The 15,923-nt window shown below is 54.0% G+C and overlaps 5 protein-coding genes across 5 annotated transcripts, besides 1 other annotated feature; all 5 read right to left on the bottom strand.

Annotated features, from left to right (window-relative positions):
- Window positions 1-678: 678 nt before the first annotated feature.
- Window positions 679-1,671: a repeat region.
- A 2,060-nt stretch (window positions 1,672-3,731) lies between these two features.
- LPMP_350690 (hypothetical protein) lies at window positions 3,732-4,340 on the bottom strand (the record flags this gene model as incomplete). Its single annotated transcript, XM_010704704.1, has 1 exon — window positions 3,732-4,340. One exon carries the CDS (start codon window positions 4,338-4,340, stop codon window positions 3,732-3,734), a length of 609 nt encoding a protein of 202 aa, XP_010703006.1.
- Window positions 4,341-8,632: 4,292 nt separating this feature from the next.
- TTA2 (GPI transamidase component Tta2, putative) lies at window positions 8,633-10,117 on the bottom strand (the record flags this gene model as incomplete). Its single annotated transcript, XM_010704703.1, has 1 exon — window positions 8,633-10,117. The coding sequence occupies one exon, from the start codon at window positions 10,115-10,117 to the stop codon at window positions 8,633-8,635; it is 1,485 nt and encodes a 494-aa protein (XP_010703005.1).
- A 1,391-nt stretch (window positions 10,118-11,508) lies between these two features.
- Window positions 11,509-12,465, bottom strand: LPMP_350670 (ribonuclease H, putative; the record flags this gene model as incomplete). Its single annotated transcript, XM_010704702.1, has 1 exon — window positions 11,509-12,465. One exon carries the CDS (start codon window positions 12,463-12,465, stop codon window positions 11,509-11,511), a length of 957 nt encoding a protein of 318 aa, XP_010703004.1.
- Window positions 12,466-13,365: 900 nt separating this feature from the next.
- LPMP_350660 (hypothetical protein) lies at window positions 13,366-13,932 on the bottom strand (the record flags this gene model as incomplete). Its single annotated transcript, XM_010704701.1, has 1 exon — window positions 13,366-13,932. The coding sequence occupies one exon, from the start codon at window positions 13,930-13,932 to the stop codon at window positions 13,366-13,368; it is 567 nt and encodes a 188-aa protein (XP_010703003.1).
- Window positions 13,933-15,606: 1,674 nt separating this feature from the next.
- Window positions 15,607-15,828, bottom strand: LPMP_350650 (mitochondrial ATP synthase epsilon chain, putative; the record flags this gene model as incomplete). Its single annotated transcript, XM_010704700.1, has 1 exon — window positions 15,607-15,828. The coding sequence occupies one exon, from the start codon at window positions 15,826-15,828 to the stop codon at window positions 15,607-15,609; it is 222 nt and encodes a 73-aa protein (XP_010703002.1).
- Between the last annotated feature and the right edge of the window lie 95 nt (window positions 15,829-15,923).

The following is a 15,923-nucleotide window of genomic DNA, read 5'->3' as shown; positions in this document are numbered from 1 at the left end:
CGGAAAACGTAAGCCAATGGAGCTTCGAGAAGCAGCCCCAACGAGTGTGACCTACTTCAGTATTGTCACGGGTGACGGTATGTGCACAGATGAAGGTCTACCTGTATCGGTGTATTAGCTACGCTGTGGCGACCCTTACGCTCCACACAACTCGACTGTGACGCTCAGCACTGCTGGTCCCTCTGCGCGCACGGCGCAAGGAATGGATAACGAAGATATATATGAAGCTGAGTAAATTACACACGGTGCCTGGGACGGAGTCACATGGACTAAAAAACGGAAGTGATGTGGTGAGCTGAACAATCCGATGCGGCACTGCAGACGTTGCCACAGAGATTATTCGAAACAGAGCAAAGAACATAGCCAGAGGGGGAGGAGGATCAAGCAGCGACAAAGTGAAGTAAAAGAGAGAAAGGTGGCAAACACGAATAATGCCGAGATTTCTTACCGTGTGATGATCTCACGACACAGCAAGAGCAACCCAGGAGAGGGTACTCAGGACGAGCTACGTACTCCCGTCAGCATCATTATCACCACACATACCAAAGCTCGAAGATAAGAGGCAGCTCACACATTGCTAGTCACCATTCCATGCAAACATGCATTACTTCGTCTAGGTCTCGACCCTGCGGCATACACGTACACATGCTCAGTGCGCAAAAACTCCTTACTTTTCTCACGTGTACATCTCACCACGAGCGAGGGAGCGAACAGGCGCCTGCAGCCGCCACTCCTCCACCCCGGCAACAATGCCGCTGAGCCCTCCTCGCCCAGGACAAAGCGTCTCTCTGCCGTCGGATCGGCCCAGCCTCAGGTCAGGGCTCCCCCACACCCGGCACCCGGCCGGCATGCCATTACGCGGCCTGGAGGCTCTCCACACATGGGGGCCTGGCGGACTCGGTGCTGTAAGCCGGGGCCGCCTCGTCATGCAGCCGGCATCGGTGCCTCATCGGCCCACCCGGTCGCGCGGAGGAGACGCCGCACAGGTGGCACACGCACGGGGCGGGGCTGATCGGCGCGGGGCCCCGCTGCCCTCCTCGGCCATCCCCGCCGGTGCACCGCGCCGGCGCACGAAGAGCCGGCGGCATGTCCTTCGGAGGGGGCACAGAGGGAGGGAGGGGGGCAGCCATCGGCACCCGACAGGCGAGCCCACGCAGCACCAAGGGCGCACGCACCTGCATTGCGTGATACACGGTTCGCCTCGAGCGTCGAGCGGTCCGCGAGGCTCGCGTGCCATGCCGGACACAACGCAGGGCCGGCAGCTGGGCGAGGGGCGCCCCCTGTCGTCTCGTAAGCACAAACACCCGTGCTCTTCCGGTGTGAGACGCCTGCCGCCGCTGGCGCCAGTCCCTCTCGCATGCCCGACGCTGCAAGCCTGTCGACACTGCCACGCCTCCACCATTCGCAATGCCCACAGGCACGCGGGAACGAGAGGCGCACGCGACGGGCTTGTAGCGCGCGCACACCTGCTGCATCGCCGACACAGGGCGCGGTGAGTCGCTGCACGCGTCATCACGACCGCAAGTCTCGTGGGCACAGGCCCACCCTAGGCCTCTCCGCCGACACCAAGAGCCCGCACCCAGCCTCTTGGCGCGGCTGCGGGCTCTTGGCTCCCCCACAGAGCGGGCACCGGACCCCAATATCACAGTGAGGTGTCCGGCATCATCAAGGACCACAAGAATCAACTTGAAAATGGAAAGAGAACTCTGAAGAACAAGAACATGCAACGGTGACACAGGTGCACGCAGTGCGGAGTGTGTGGATTCTCATTCTCTTCGAGCGCAAAATAGAAAGATGCATACATGTGACCAACGGGCACAAGAGGGATGTGGCAGGCTGATAAAATGTCTGCAGGGGAGAAGTGGGGACCAGCCCGCACACGTCCTTTGTTAAACTCGCAAGTGCACGTCAAACTAGAGCTGCCTAATGCCGAAAAGAGAAAGTCTCACACCAAAAAAAAAATAAAGAACACATCATCAAGCGAGTTGGGAAGGAAAAGGGCGAGGAAGGGAGCAGCTGAAATCAAGAGCGCATGCAAGTATCCGGAGCGCGTGATGAGAGGGAACGGTGTAGAGTTAGAGAGATTGGAAAGAGAAAACAGAGAAAAGGCCGAACGGAAGGTTCAGAGCCATGACGATCTCTGATAGACGTAGAAAGACAGAGACAGTTGAAGTGTTTTGAAGTGGGGAGGAGACGAAGGGAAAAAAAAACATGGCGAGAAAAAGAAAGCAAAGTAATGACGGGAGAGGGTGGCATTTATGGACATAAACCTCCGAGCTCCAGTCGACTTTTCTTTTGCAACACGTGCACACTCACAACGACCAAAGACCGAGCACTTTGGGGGGGGTCTGTGAGTGTGTGGGTGTCAAAGGAGACAGAGCACACACAAAAAAAAAAGCAAAAGAAGACGCTCAGTTCTTTCTTCAGTTCATTAGGGTCAAGAGAATCATGGATGCATGCACACATGTTTGTAAGGCTGGGTGGGATGTGCTGCAGTTCCCTTAGCTGACCCTTCTTTTCCCTGCTCCCTTGTCTGCCTGGTTGCGATGAGCATCCCCACCGCAGGCGAGAGCGCTCACAAGTACGCACAAAAAAAAAGGAAGTCTCAGCTTTCACCCACGAACGAGAAGCAAAAATACTCAAAGGCAAACTAAGCAGAGGGAAACACCATCCGCACTCCCTCAAACACGTACACTGGCATACACACATCCCCACACACACACACACACACACGTGTACCAACACCCTCTCTTCTGCCGGCAAGCGATTTCTAGGCGAACACAGCGAGACAGAGCGGGTGTGGACGGACACCGGGGAGGAGCGAAAGAGTAGCAAAAGAGGGAAACAAGACGAAAAATAGAAAAGCGCACTCACACGAGATGACCCACACGCCTAATTGCATTGTGACCAACTACACATCAGAAATTTAAAAAATACCTTTAGATTTCAAAGAGAAACATAAAGATGACACTGCGCTGCCCCCGCATTCACATACACACACACATCATGTTTGCTTCAAGTGAAGAGGAAAGAGTAAAATGTTGAGAGCTGTGCTCCCGCTCCCCATGTGTTATCCAACCTCTTCGCCCTTCAGCTTTTCTGCTCGCTCCTCTCCTGAAGTGCGCAAGCAAACACACACACGCCCACACATATTTGTAATACGTGCATAAAGCGAGCGGTTCGGAAGAAAAGGAGGAAAAGAAAGTGACAATATGCCATCTAAGCGGAGAGTTTCTTATTCTTGTCGGGGTCCCTTACATCGAGGTAAAGAGCGCAGATATTTGAAGAGAAGGTGGCAAAGGGCAAAGGAGGGAGAGGGGGGCGATGGCACCAATCCTCCCCTCTCCCTCTCTCTTGGATTTCTGCTTAGGATGTTCCCTCCCCCTTTACTGCCGAAACGCCTCACAGAGAAGGAAGAAAAGAGCAGAAGAGAAACGGGTGGCGGCAGTCCGTCTCCGGGGAAGAAAAATACGCAATGGAAAGAGGAAAGACACACACAAAGAAAAACGCCTGCACCTCCTCCAAACAGAAAAAAAAAAGAGACGAAGAGGAAAAACACAAACAACAGACCGGCAGGCCTCACGTGCTCGAGAATCCCACGTCGAGGAGGGGACGGGCCGCGAGCTCATTTCTGAGACAACGGTGGCCGCGCGTAGAGCATCAACAACACAAATAATGGTTTTCTTTTCACTCCCTCACCTGCTTCTACTGTCTTGCTCTTGCTTTGCCCTCTATGCCAACGTCTCGCGAAGCAGGCGCAGTCGAGCATCAGCGTTTTGGTGCTGGCGCAGCTTCCCAACCAGTCGCACACTTTCGTAGTAAGCGCTCGTCACGCACGCGTGCGGAAGCACTAGCGGTGGGATTTGCCGTAGGCACTCACGCGCATCAAGCACGGTACCCCTGCAGAGCTCTCGGCCGCGCTGATGCACAAAGTTGAGACACGTCTCACGCGCCGCTAACCACAAGCCGCACACGTCTGAGTAGAGCACGGACGTCAGTCGACGTGGCTCATTACTATTGCCCTTGGTAGTGCGGCTGTACTGCTCCACGAGACAGCGCAGGGGGGAAGTGGGGTGGTCGCTGCAGTATAGCTTCATCTCTGTGTGGCACGCCTCTTGAAGCGATACCGGAGTAGCACCTTTAGCGGATGCCGCCTTTGAAGTCTCTCCCCAGGCGGTATTGTTTCCTGCATCGCCTCTGAAGTTGCCGTCGCGCACGCGTGTGCCGGCGAGCGAGCCGCCATTGAGGGAGAGGAAAAGCAGCACCGCCACTAGGGCGATAAACCAATACCGAGAGAACTGAAACGGTGCATGGAAGATGGTTTTTCCACGTCTTGGCATACCGCAAGGTTCAAATAGTGAAGAAATGCTCAGCTGGCACAGTTTCAATGCGACGCGGGAGAAAGAGGGGGGGATCAAAAAGAGATTGATGAAAGAGGACTCAAAAGTAACTCTGGTTGTTAAGAAGGCGGCGTAGAAACACGAAGAGCCCTTGTGTTTTGTGTGTTGGCGACAGCGTCCCAAAATAAAGAAGGCGCCACACAGCACACAACAGTGAACAGATTTTTAAAATGCGCACGGATGAAGAGGGTGTGTGTGGCTCTTGCAGCTCGTCGTCCCACACCCCTTCTTTATCCGTGTGCGTGTGTGTGTGTGTGGGTGGGGGGGGGGGGTCGATAGTCTTGAGTGGAAATAAGTCGTTGAATGCCTAAAGCAATTTTTTGACTCTGTTAATGTTTGCTGTGTGTGTGTGTTGTTTCCTTTTCGTTTAACTTCGCACTGCTGTCCTTTGGGGGGAATGCGCGTGCGTTTGGTGGGGAGGGGAGGGAGGTTCTGAGGTGGTTACAACACAAAAGGGGAGAAAAAAAAAGAAGCGTTGAGAAACGCTGCCTTATCTCGCGTTGTGTTTTGCCGCTCTGCGTTTGTAAGGGTTGTTGCTTAGAGGCGTCGAACAATACGGTGATGAAAATAGAAAGAAAAAGAAAAATGCAGCACTCGGGCGTGGGAGGGGTGCGGACGGAAATGTGAAAGCTCTGGCGTGATGCGTGGTCTCTCTATATGTATAGCTGTGTACTTCTCTGCACACGCGTGTGCTTGGATCGAGATCTACAACCTCAACCCGCTCGCTAGAGTCAACCGCAAACGTACACGCACACAGACACGCAAGCAGTGCTGCACTTGGCGTTGCGTGTCTACTCGAAGCGAAAAAAAAAAAGGTGGAAAGAGGACAGGAATGGGCAGACGCGTCGGTAGAAGAACACCAGTGTGCTTGTTGTGCTCACGGTTCCCGAATTACCGCTCCCTCACTCACTATTTTTTTTTCTGTATAGTGTGTCACGAGTAGAGGGAGACGATAAGGAAAACGGGGGAACTAAAGCAGGGGAAGACAGAAGTCGTCTAGCAGATGAAACGAAGAGTAAAGAGAGAGCCCAAAAGTACAACAGGCGGTTTCTTCTTACAAAAACAAGAAGAAAATGTGCCTGCCAAAGCAATGCGCGGGAGAAAAAAAAAAGAGTAGAAGGGCAACAGGGAGCAGATACACGCGCACAGTGAGGAAACGAAACAAAAAGAAGAAAATACAGGAGGGAGAGGGCAGAGTCAGATCTTGTGGCAAAATGACTAGTTTGTCAGCACCTAAAAAGTGGAGTGAGGGGTGTAGGTGTGTAGAACCTATCCGAGATACTGACGAAAAGAAAAGGCAGAAAAGGGAAAAGAGAGAGAAGCAATGACGTGTAGAAGTCCAAGAAGAAAGGCATGTAGTCGCTGATACACACGCACACACACCAACGAAAGAAAAAAAAATAGAACAGAGAAAGCAGCAGTCAAGAGAAAACCTCTAGCCGACAGAGAAGGTGAAAAAGATGAAGAGAAACTCAGGGAACAACGAAAAAAAAGGGGCAGGGGAACTGGCAACCAGAGCGACCGTTGCCGAGAAGCCTGTTATGTTATTTTTCGTATCTCCCTCCTTTGCCTGCGCAAGCCCCCCAAAAAGCGCCCGGGAGTAAGCGTGCTTGTATGCAAGTGTGGACGAGTAGCAAAGCTTGCTTCGGGCTCGCACCCTCTGCAATGCTCAGTACACTCCGCTTACGTGCAGAAAAGGGAAAGACAGACACGCCACAACGGAAGGGGAAGTACAGGCACGTCGGTTGCGATGCCAGACGTCTACCTCGTGAGTAGCACGGCAATCGCACGCCAACAGTACAGGAGGGGTTTGAACGGATAAAAGGTAGGAAAGGATAAAGAAGAAGCACAACACTGCTCTTTTATCTTTCTCAAGAGAATTAGAAGCGGTTGTGAGCGTGTGTGCACCGATACGTCACTTTTTACTTTTATTTGGAGAGGTGGGAATCACGAAAGTTGAAGCGCATGTGAGTATTTACCGTAAAGGCGGGAGATACCAAAAGGAAGAAAGGCTAATAATGCCGTATGGGACGCCCTAACTACGAACGTGTCCTGTGCATCCTACGCGATGGAGTAGAGGATGTAGAGAGAAAAAAAAAATGAGCAGAAGAGGGGAGGAGAAGCGAAGATCAAAAAGGGAAATGAAAAATGGGGGGCACAACATCAAAAGCACGTCCACCGAGTTGTGAAAAAAGAAGGGGTGAGGGGTGGGGCGGGGCGAAAACCTGAAAGGTGCCGTGGGATGTGGGACTGAGGAGAACTCACAGCACAGAGGAACTCGCGAGATAAATAAAGGACAGGGCAAGATGGTGAGATAGAGTGGCGCGCATGCAACTGCCGAGCGAGTCGAACAAGAAAGCTCCTCTTTCTTCCGCTGATGAAAAATACCGAAGAGAGAAACGCTCAAACAACAAAACGCGGGCAAAAAAAAAAAGAGTGCGTCAGCGAGGGAAAGAAGCAACGAAAGTCGTAGAGGAGCACGGCGGTTGAGGGAACAAAGCGACTGAGCCGGCCAATACGACGTGGGGAAGGGTGTGTGTGTGTGGGTGTGTATGGATCGTAGTGGAGAAGGTGAAACGCAATGAACTACGTGAGTGTGTGTGTGTGTTTCAGCCTGTCAGTGTACGAAGGCGTCAAAGAGTAATTGCACGAGGATTCCTCGTGTTTTTCTGCTTTTTCTGAGTATCTCTGTCTGCTCGAGTACGGGATCCACCTCCTGCTGCTTTCGGCAAGCCACAATTGCACGTAATGGAGCGTGGCAGTTGACGGTGCGTGCTCAAATCTAAGAAGAGGATCGAGAGAGAAAAAGCGAATACGTACCCTCAGCGAATCGGAGAGAAGTGGGCTGGCGTCTGCCTGTAAAAGAAGTTGTCCAAGTAAGATTCCGGACAGACGAGCCGCGTGGTGTGACGTTAGGAGTGCGAGGTGAGAGGAGGGGCACTTGAATAGAGCAACTCAAGATGAGCACACACTCACACAAAGAGAGAGAAAAAAAAAAGAAGAGGCGATGAAAAAAAGGGGGAAGGACAAACTTGGAGTTGAGAACGTCTACAGTCCGTGTCGTTTTTCTGCCACTTTTTTTTTCACTCGCCTCTTCTCAGATCGCCACGGTAAGCCGCTTATCCCCCCTCGCCTTTCAGCGGTGCACTCGCAGTAAAGAAGTACCTCTGACCGTTACGGAAAGCTACAGAGTCAGTGAAGGAGCGCCAAAAGGAAAAGCCCTTTGGGTTTCGGAGCCAAGGCAGTCGCGTAGCGAGAAGTGAAGCGGGAGCAATAAGGGGAAAGCAGTGAAGAAGCAAGGGCAGAGTAAAACTATAGCTAAAGAGAGATGCGAAAGGGGTCCGATCAAGCACGCGTCACACATACACCATGGGGGAGAGAAAGAGCGTGTGTAAGAGCGGGAAGAACGTGAACAAGGTTGGTGGGGAAGTCAAGCAAATATGAAAGAAGAGAGAAAACTTGTTTGAGTGGTCTGTGGTTTTCTGCCGTTTTCACTACCTGAGAGGCGTAGACACATGTGCAAACGAGAGGGAGGGAGGCGGAGATTATGACGTAGAAAGAGATGATGATGGAAGATGAAGAACATGCATCCAAAGAGAGAGACACACAGCACAGGCGTGCGTGTATATGTAGATGTGAAATGGGCGCGCGTATGTGTGCGTTTTGTTGTATGACGTGTGTTTGGGTGGGTGGGTGGGTGAAAAGATGGAAAGGGAGGCAATGTGTAAGAAGATAGAGTCAGCAGCACAAGAGACAGGGGCTACAGCAAAATGTGCTCATAGTTATGGGTGATGGTGAAGCCGGTGAGACCAATTTAACGAACTCCTCCTCCTCCTCAAACAACGGCTTGGGTGCATCGTATCAAATACTGCATGAGAAAGATCGATCAACTTAGCGATGCTAATGTTTATCTGCTCTTGTCCAGCTCCACATGGAGGCACGCTGCGCTTCTTCAAATTGTCTTTGCGTTATTAGGGACGAGAGGCGGCGTGCGCATCATTATCCAAGTAGAGGGAGGCGCCTGTGAAGGGGGTGGGGGTGCAGCACAATTGGCACCTCCCACCCCTCACGCGTCGCTCTCAATGAACATGGCCAGAAAAAAAAAAAAATGAGCCTGGAAAAGGCGTCGTTGGGGATTTGGGTGCCATCAAGGCCTGTCTCTTGGCAAGGCATCGGCGGGCGCTCGCCACGTGAGTATCCGCCGCAGACATCTGCAGCAATACACGACTCCGTCAGTCAGCCTTATGAGCCTTCAACTGCGACACGGAGCAAGCCACCAAGTTGGCGTCGTCGTCACCCTCACACAGTACTGCATCCTCGACCACCTCGGCGTACCAAACCACAAAGAAGCCTGTGGCACCGACCATGAATGCGACATCAGAGAAGAACTTCCAGTTCGCGTTGGCCGTCTCGCGCAGCACCCACCCAGTGTAAAAGCTCACCTCCAGAGGAATGCTTGTCAGCTGGATAAAGATGGGCACAAGAAGGCGAGCCCGCGTGTATGGTGAGTACGTCACCACTCGCTGGTCCTTGAGCGTCACCGTCTTGGTCGCGGCAGGGTTTAGGGAGGAGTAAAAATGTAAGATGATGAGGAAGCAGTACGGGAGAGTAAGCTGAGTGCGAAAGAGCACCGACAGGCCCTCGGCCATCAATAGAAGAAAGATACGTCCGTCCGTGAAGAGATGCTGGTGCGCGGATGATGACGAGGGCTGACGAAAATATCCGGTTGGAAGCGCGACGGCTGCAGGAATGAGCAGCATCGACGCTAACTGCAACATGAGGAGCTCGAGACAGCGCTCAAAGGAAGGAAGAGCGAGTTGCCGCACGTACCACATGACGCCGTTGTCGGGTGGCGCATAGAGCGACGCGAAGCGATGCGACGCCTCCGTAGAGTACAAATAAAGCACTGCATAGGCCCCAACACCTGCGGTCAGCGCTGCCGCCACCGCGAAGGCAATAGAATACGACGGTGTGCCTAGCGGCGCGAGAAGAACCACAGGGACAGCGATGAAGTGACTGCCCAGAGTAAAGGCGCAAATGAGCGCACCGGCGTACGCAACTACCGACGTGGCCCGTCGAGCGCAGAGATCCACTGTGACGGTCAGCAGGAACATCTCGAAGGAGGTGATCGACTCTGAAGTGGTGGTGAGAACCATGATAGGATTCAGCACGAAAAATCCATACAGCAGCGCGGAACTCGCAGAGGACCAACGTGAGATAAGCGCTGCCGTCAGCCCGTCGATCGCACTCAACACCAGCCCCGTGACCGGCGGCTTGGCCAGCACAGCTGGAATGAAGCGTACGTACCACAGGGCTAGTCCCTGCAGATAGTAGGGTGTTCCCTTCGCAAAGCCGCGTTCGCGCCAGTACACTACCTCTCGCCACGTCGATGCCTCCGTCGTCGCGATCGACATGCTAAAGTGCACAGGCGGCGGCGTCATGAGTCGCTCCACTTGCAACCCACCGCCACTTACGTATGCAGATTGAGTAGTACCATGCCATGCCCCGGAGGCCTCCCTCCCCACAACGTCCACTAGCGATGGGTGTTGAATAATCGGGGAAGCGATGTACGGCTCCACTGAGTATCGGAACGTGAAGAGCGTCGCGCGGACGACAAAAGTTACGAGGAAAACGACAAACGCGTTCAACAGGAGTCGCTCCACCGATGTGCGTATGGGTAGTCGCCTCGCAGCCCTCACAACTTCTGGCGTTGTCATTGCGCTGAGTGGGAAAAGCGGGGGATACGGAGAGCACCGCAGAACACCTTCTGGGCGGAAGGGAATCAAACCACCGCGAGAGAAAGAGAAGATGTATTGCTTTGAAGCGACTTTGCCAAGAGCTAAGAGTGCTCCTGAGGGACACAGCTCAGGAATCACGGATGCACATTCGCACACGCCCGCAGACGCCAGCCGGCGCGCACGACTCTAGGTGCACAGACAGAGAGAAGTGGAGTTGTGGTGTCCCTCACGCCTTGCTCGAGTGATTTGTTGGCACCACTGTTTAGCTTGCGCGGTACCTGCCTGATATTGACCGTCAGGTTATTGAGGCGAGAGAATAGTGAGGGGGGGGGCGTATCACGCGAGCAATGTGAAGGGCGAAAAAAAAAAGGACGCGGTAGAAAGTGGGAGAGAAGCAGAAGACGGATCCATCGAAAAAAAAAGGGGGGCCCACATGTGTGTGTGTGCGAGGGCTGTGTCACACTGCTCCTGTGTCCTGCATGAAGTATTGCACTGCGCAGAGACGGAGGAGGAGGAGGAGACTAACAGTGCTCAAGTCGAGGCCACGAGGAGACAGTAGTGCAACGGCATCGGTTCGTAAGGCCTTTTTTCTCTCATGGCGTGAGGAAGAGCGAAACGCAAACCGCAAGCAAGCGAAGAAAACCAAGATGGAAACTATAAACGAAGAGTAAACAGTACTCGATTATCGTGGCACTGTCTCTCTGAGCGGCTTGAAAAATCCAGGAGGAAAGTGCAAGTGCCGCCATGCCTCGTGAAAGGGTACTGACATGTGTCTGCGTGGGTGCGTGTGGGTGGGTGGGTGTGTTAGAGTGCACATTCATAAATCCCGCAGCCGACACAGACGCATCTCCACTACCAGCAAAAACGTCATACACAGCCGGCAAGGCAGTAGAAGAAAAGGTTGAAACTGAAGTCCGTGCGCGATAGTCGTCCAACAACGCAGCTACCCTCTCCCCCTCAGCTTTCCTCTCCCCTCCAAGCACAAGCAAGCAAGTCGGGGAGGATGGGCAAACTAGTCACATAAACAGGGAAGAGTCATGCCTGCGCTTGCTGCTTGCTCTCCCACACACGCCCGCACCAACCACTGCGAAGGGGAGGACACGCGATGGGTTACGCGTCAATACATGTCAGTGGGGATTGAAGAACTGCCTCAACCGAGGCACGACGGCAGTTTCTATGATATTCAAGCACGCCTATGGCGTGTTTGCGCGCGTGCGTGTGCGGCCATGCCTGGCGCAGAGATCTCTATGTAAGATGGTGTAGACCTGTACAGATCTGTTTGTGTGTGCGTCTGAAGAACTCACATAATGAAAGGAGGTAGAACAGGGCGGCGGCAACTCTACCTGCCGCTCAGTGTCCCATCCAGCTGCCTACTCCACCAAGCTGGTTGGATACTTCAGTTTCAGCAAGTGAGTGTACACCATGTGCCGCTTCGGTGGAGGCTTTGCAAAGCTGAGCTTCTGCTGCCGTCCATCGCCGCCGCGCTCGAGCCGCCTCGCCGCCTCCTCATCCAGATCCTGTTCAAACACAACCGGCACGCAAACCGCCGAGTCGTTCGCGAGCTGCACGACAGGTCCCCACGAGTGCCGGACAAAGCCGTAGACGTGTCGAAAAACGAAAAAGCGATGTACATGCGACCGCAGCCAGGCTATCGCGCGGGGGTCACTGGGGTACCCGCTGCCTATGTTCTCGCCAAGCTCCTGGATCGCAGTGTCTCGCGTCGTCTTGGCAACGATAGACGCCGCGGATACAATTGGGAACTTGGAGTCGGCCTTCTTTGCAACGGTCACGCGTAGGTGGGGAAAACGGCCAGCCAGACGTGTCTGATACGTATCGGGCGGACCGACAGTGTCTACGTACGCTGCACAGAGCTTGCCGGCGGAGACCAGCGTTGCCTCGGAGATAATGTGGACAGCCGTCTCATGGCTCAGTGTATTCAAGTTGCGGCCGCTGCGACCTGTCATAGTGTTCGAGATTTCTTCGGGAGAGACGCACACAGTGAAGGAGCGGAACGTCTTGAGTTGGCGCAGCTGCTGCAGGGAGGCGAGCCGGTGTCGCTCATCGAGTATCTTACTGTCCGCCACGTGACACAGCCGCACAAGGTCGTCGTGCTCACCGAGCGAAATAACGGCGCCGGTGTACACCATGGGGCCAATGACGGGACCTCGGCCTGCCTCATCAATGCCTAATATCAGGTAATCTTCGCCCACGCTAAGCGACTCCATGATATCCTGTACGCAAAACTCAACCAGCGACGTGCGCGGGCGTCTCGCACCGCTGAGCCGCGCCGACGCCCGCGCACTGAGAGCAGACGGCGTATCCGTCATTATTCTGACTCACCAGGCAGAGGTGGTGTGCGTGTGTGTCTGTCGCTGTAGTTCTTTATTCACTTCGAAGGCCTCAAAACCTACCAAGTCTGAAGATAGAAAGAAACACGTAGCTGTGTGTGCGGAGACCTGCGGATATTCCCGTCCGCCTCCATACAAAGGGGAGGGGTTCCCTTGGGCTCTACTGACTGCCGCACTTCGGTACAGGTGAGGGACGTGGTGGTTGGGGTCGTGTCACGGGAGTCAGCAATAAAGCGTGAGCAAGAAAGGTAGTCGGTTTGCTGATCCCATTCACTGTCGCCTTCTTTGCGTAAAACTTTTACCCCTCCAGTCGTTTGTAGGGGGGGCTATGGTGGTCGAAATTGGGTAAAGGCGGTGTTAGTGGAGTACAACGATGCTGTACATCGCCGCGCAGAATCGCCAGCTGTAAGGTCAAAGTGCCCATACAAAGGAAAGAGGAAATGGAGTGTGGGAAAAGGGAAACAAAGACGAAGGGGGTGGAAAAGACCGAAAAGAGAAGGAAAAGTGGGAGACATGCAGCTACGCAGGACTTGCGCAGCCTCTACGTAATCTTTCAGTAAACAGGTGGATGTGACAAGTCCATCCGCCCTACTCGTGAGGATACCACCACGCTCACAAACTACGCAGTCAACGAGATAGAAAAAAAAAAGCGACATTCACAGAACTGAACGCGGGGCAACGTGCGACCAGCGTGCGCAGTCACGTACCGCAGCAGATGGCTGCTGCGCAGAGGGATGGCCATATATACCGCAGCCCCACGAATGTGGGGCAATGGTGAGTCAGCCTCGACGCGCGCGTTTAGCGTTGTCCTTTCGATTAAGAATGTGATCCTCAACTTTCACCTGCAGCAGTGCAGACGCCGTCCGCCCCGAAACATCACTAGAGGGTACCAGAGTGTTTGCCGTACTTCATGCGCTGCCTCGAGTGCAGGCGAGCCTGTCGAAGTCCTGAAATCCCGCCAACGCGCCGGTTCACTCCCAGGAAGCGGTAGAACATGTTCGGCAAGATGGTCTCGCAGCGCACCGCGCGAAAGGCGATGAGGAACGAAAGGAGGGAGCCGATGACGAACACCGACTCCGCGGCGCGGTCTGGCTGAAGCTTGATGGCGCTCTCAGAGGGGTCGGCGGGGTTGTAGTAGACGACCAGCTGCGTGCCGGCGCCGAGCAGGGTCGGGTTCGACACCATCTCCTCCTTGTGGATCCCGCCGCTACGGAAGCGGTCACCGATGTATTCGACTCCATCGACGCTGAACTTATACTGCACGTAGCTCGAGCCGCCACGGGTCATGACCACCTTGTGGTCAAAAATCGTTCCGACAGCAGGTTTCCATGTGCTCGAGCGATGATAGCGATCCTCGGCCTCCACCAACCAGCGAACCTGGGTATACCCAAAGTATGCATAAATAGCGCAGAAGCCTGCGCGGAAGGTGCTGAGGTACCACGGCATCCCCTCAACTCCCTTGTCATGTGCAAGCCACGAGAATGTCGCTGCAACTACAGATCCGAAAAGGAAGAGAAAATGGAAGCAGCACCGCTGTAACTTGCTCACGCACACATCTGCATACGAACGGGAGGGGGAGAAGGAGCGACAGGAAACAAAAAGGCGCACAAAGAAAAAGAAAGGAAAGCGACAACGATGCTGCTTCAAATGCAAGCGCGTCAATGCAGACGTGGGGGAAAGTGAATGGAGGGGAAGGGAGGAAAAGGCTGAGGGCACGTGTGTAAAAGGGAAAATAAAAACAGCGATGACGAGAGAAACCAGGAGAAACAGCACAGAGCAACGAAAGATCTCAAGCGCATCACACTCCCGGTGTTGTCGGTTTCCGCGTGGGTGTGGGGGTGCGGTGCACAGTCTGCAAGGGAAGAAAGATGCCCGGTGATATCCAGCCCTGGTTTCGTGAACAAGATAGGCCCCCCGCGAACACCTGCAGATACGCCCTCACATAAGCGCACTAGCGCAGCCCCCTCCCACACGCCAGCAGCTACGGCAAAGGGTAGGAGACGGACGAGGAAACCAGCGAACAACACGAGAAAGCAGAGGAGAAGTGACGACGACGAATAACAGAATGAATGTGGGTTTGTGCCTCGCTGAAAGGTCTGAAGAGGTGACACGGAGTGGACTGCGCTAGAGCGGCGTTTTTTCTCATAAACAACCCCTCAGGTAGTCTGCACTGTCGCTGAACGCAGTTCACCTCCTTGGCGGGTTGTGATCTATGCCAGTAAAGGTGCTGGGGCAGAAGGGAGGAGATGCCCGTGGATGCAGAGACGACGCTGCAGTGTGCACTGGGGGGCATACGAATGAGTTAGGGAGATACGATGTAAGGACAAGAGCAGAGATCACGAGAGAGAGAGAGAGAGGCAAGAATAACAAGTAACCATGGCCTGGTCTTTGAGCAAAAAAGACACGAAGAGAGACCGGTGCTGCCCTTCTAAGGAGAAAGCGCATGACAAAAAAAGTGGTGACGGACTCGCCAGTCTATTCCTGTCTCACTCCCTCTTTGCGCATTCTGAGCATGGTGGTTACATCTGGTGAGGCGCGCAGCTTCCCTTATGCCTTCCCCTCTCCCCTCTTGGGGCGCACGCGAACATCCACTCGACTATTGTGTTGCCGCAAACAAGAGATAGCGCTGAGTCTCTCCAGGCGCACACGCACAAAACCACGGCTGAAATTCTGTTCGTAGAGATATTCTGCAGCCAAGGATACGCGCGCCTTTACAGTATTCGGCGGCGTATGTGGACCAAGAGCCTCCTCGTCGCGGCAGCTGCTCATACACTATTGTTTGATTTGTTTCCTACTGGGACTACAGGTGTTCGGCCCCTTCTTCTGTTGCTTCAACTTACTACAACCGCCCACTGCAACGCGTTGAGATGGCCATCCCCTGAGTGAAGATGAGCGCAACGCACACTCATGCACACGCACAGGGAGAGTGATGAAAAAAAAAAAGAAAAAAGGGACCCCCACCTAGAGATCTTGGAGCAACAAATACCGCTTTGGCGATTGGCCGCCGTCGTTCTCTGCTACACCGCATCTGCGTCTGCGTCTGGCTGCGTGGCTGCTTCAACCACTCGTGGCCTGCAGGTGCGTGTCACTGCACGGATGGGGGTCACTGGCGAGTCACGCTTAGTAGTCCTTAGTGAAGGTGGGCACCTTCTTTACCTCCTCCATTACGCCAGTGCCGTCATTCTTCACCGAAATGTAGTTGGGAGAAGAGTAGCGCGAATACCTGGCGCGCACCTTATCCTTGGTGGCCATGTGGAGTGCCTCGGTCGCAACATTAAGGTACTTGACGTAGCTGATGCCGTGATCACGCCAGTTAAGGGCCATAAGGGAGCGGCGGAACATCCTTAGCAAACGACAACGGTGGTCCTATTAAACTAAAAGTCGACGCAGATGAAATCACAAGCGGCGATAGTGAAAAGAGGAGCGAAAAGAATGAG

The sequence above is a fragment of the Leishmania panamensis genome (assembly GCF_000755165.1).
Source record: "Leishmania panamensis strain MHOM/PA/94/PSC-1 chromosome 35 sequence".
Lineage (NCBI taxonomy): Eukaryota > Euglenozoa > Kinetoplastea > Trypanosomatida > Trypanosomatidae > Leishmania > Leishmania panamensis.
Note: the sequence above shows the minus strand (reverse complement) of the source record. Positions and strands in the feature narration are given on the sequence as shown.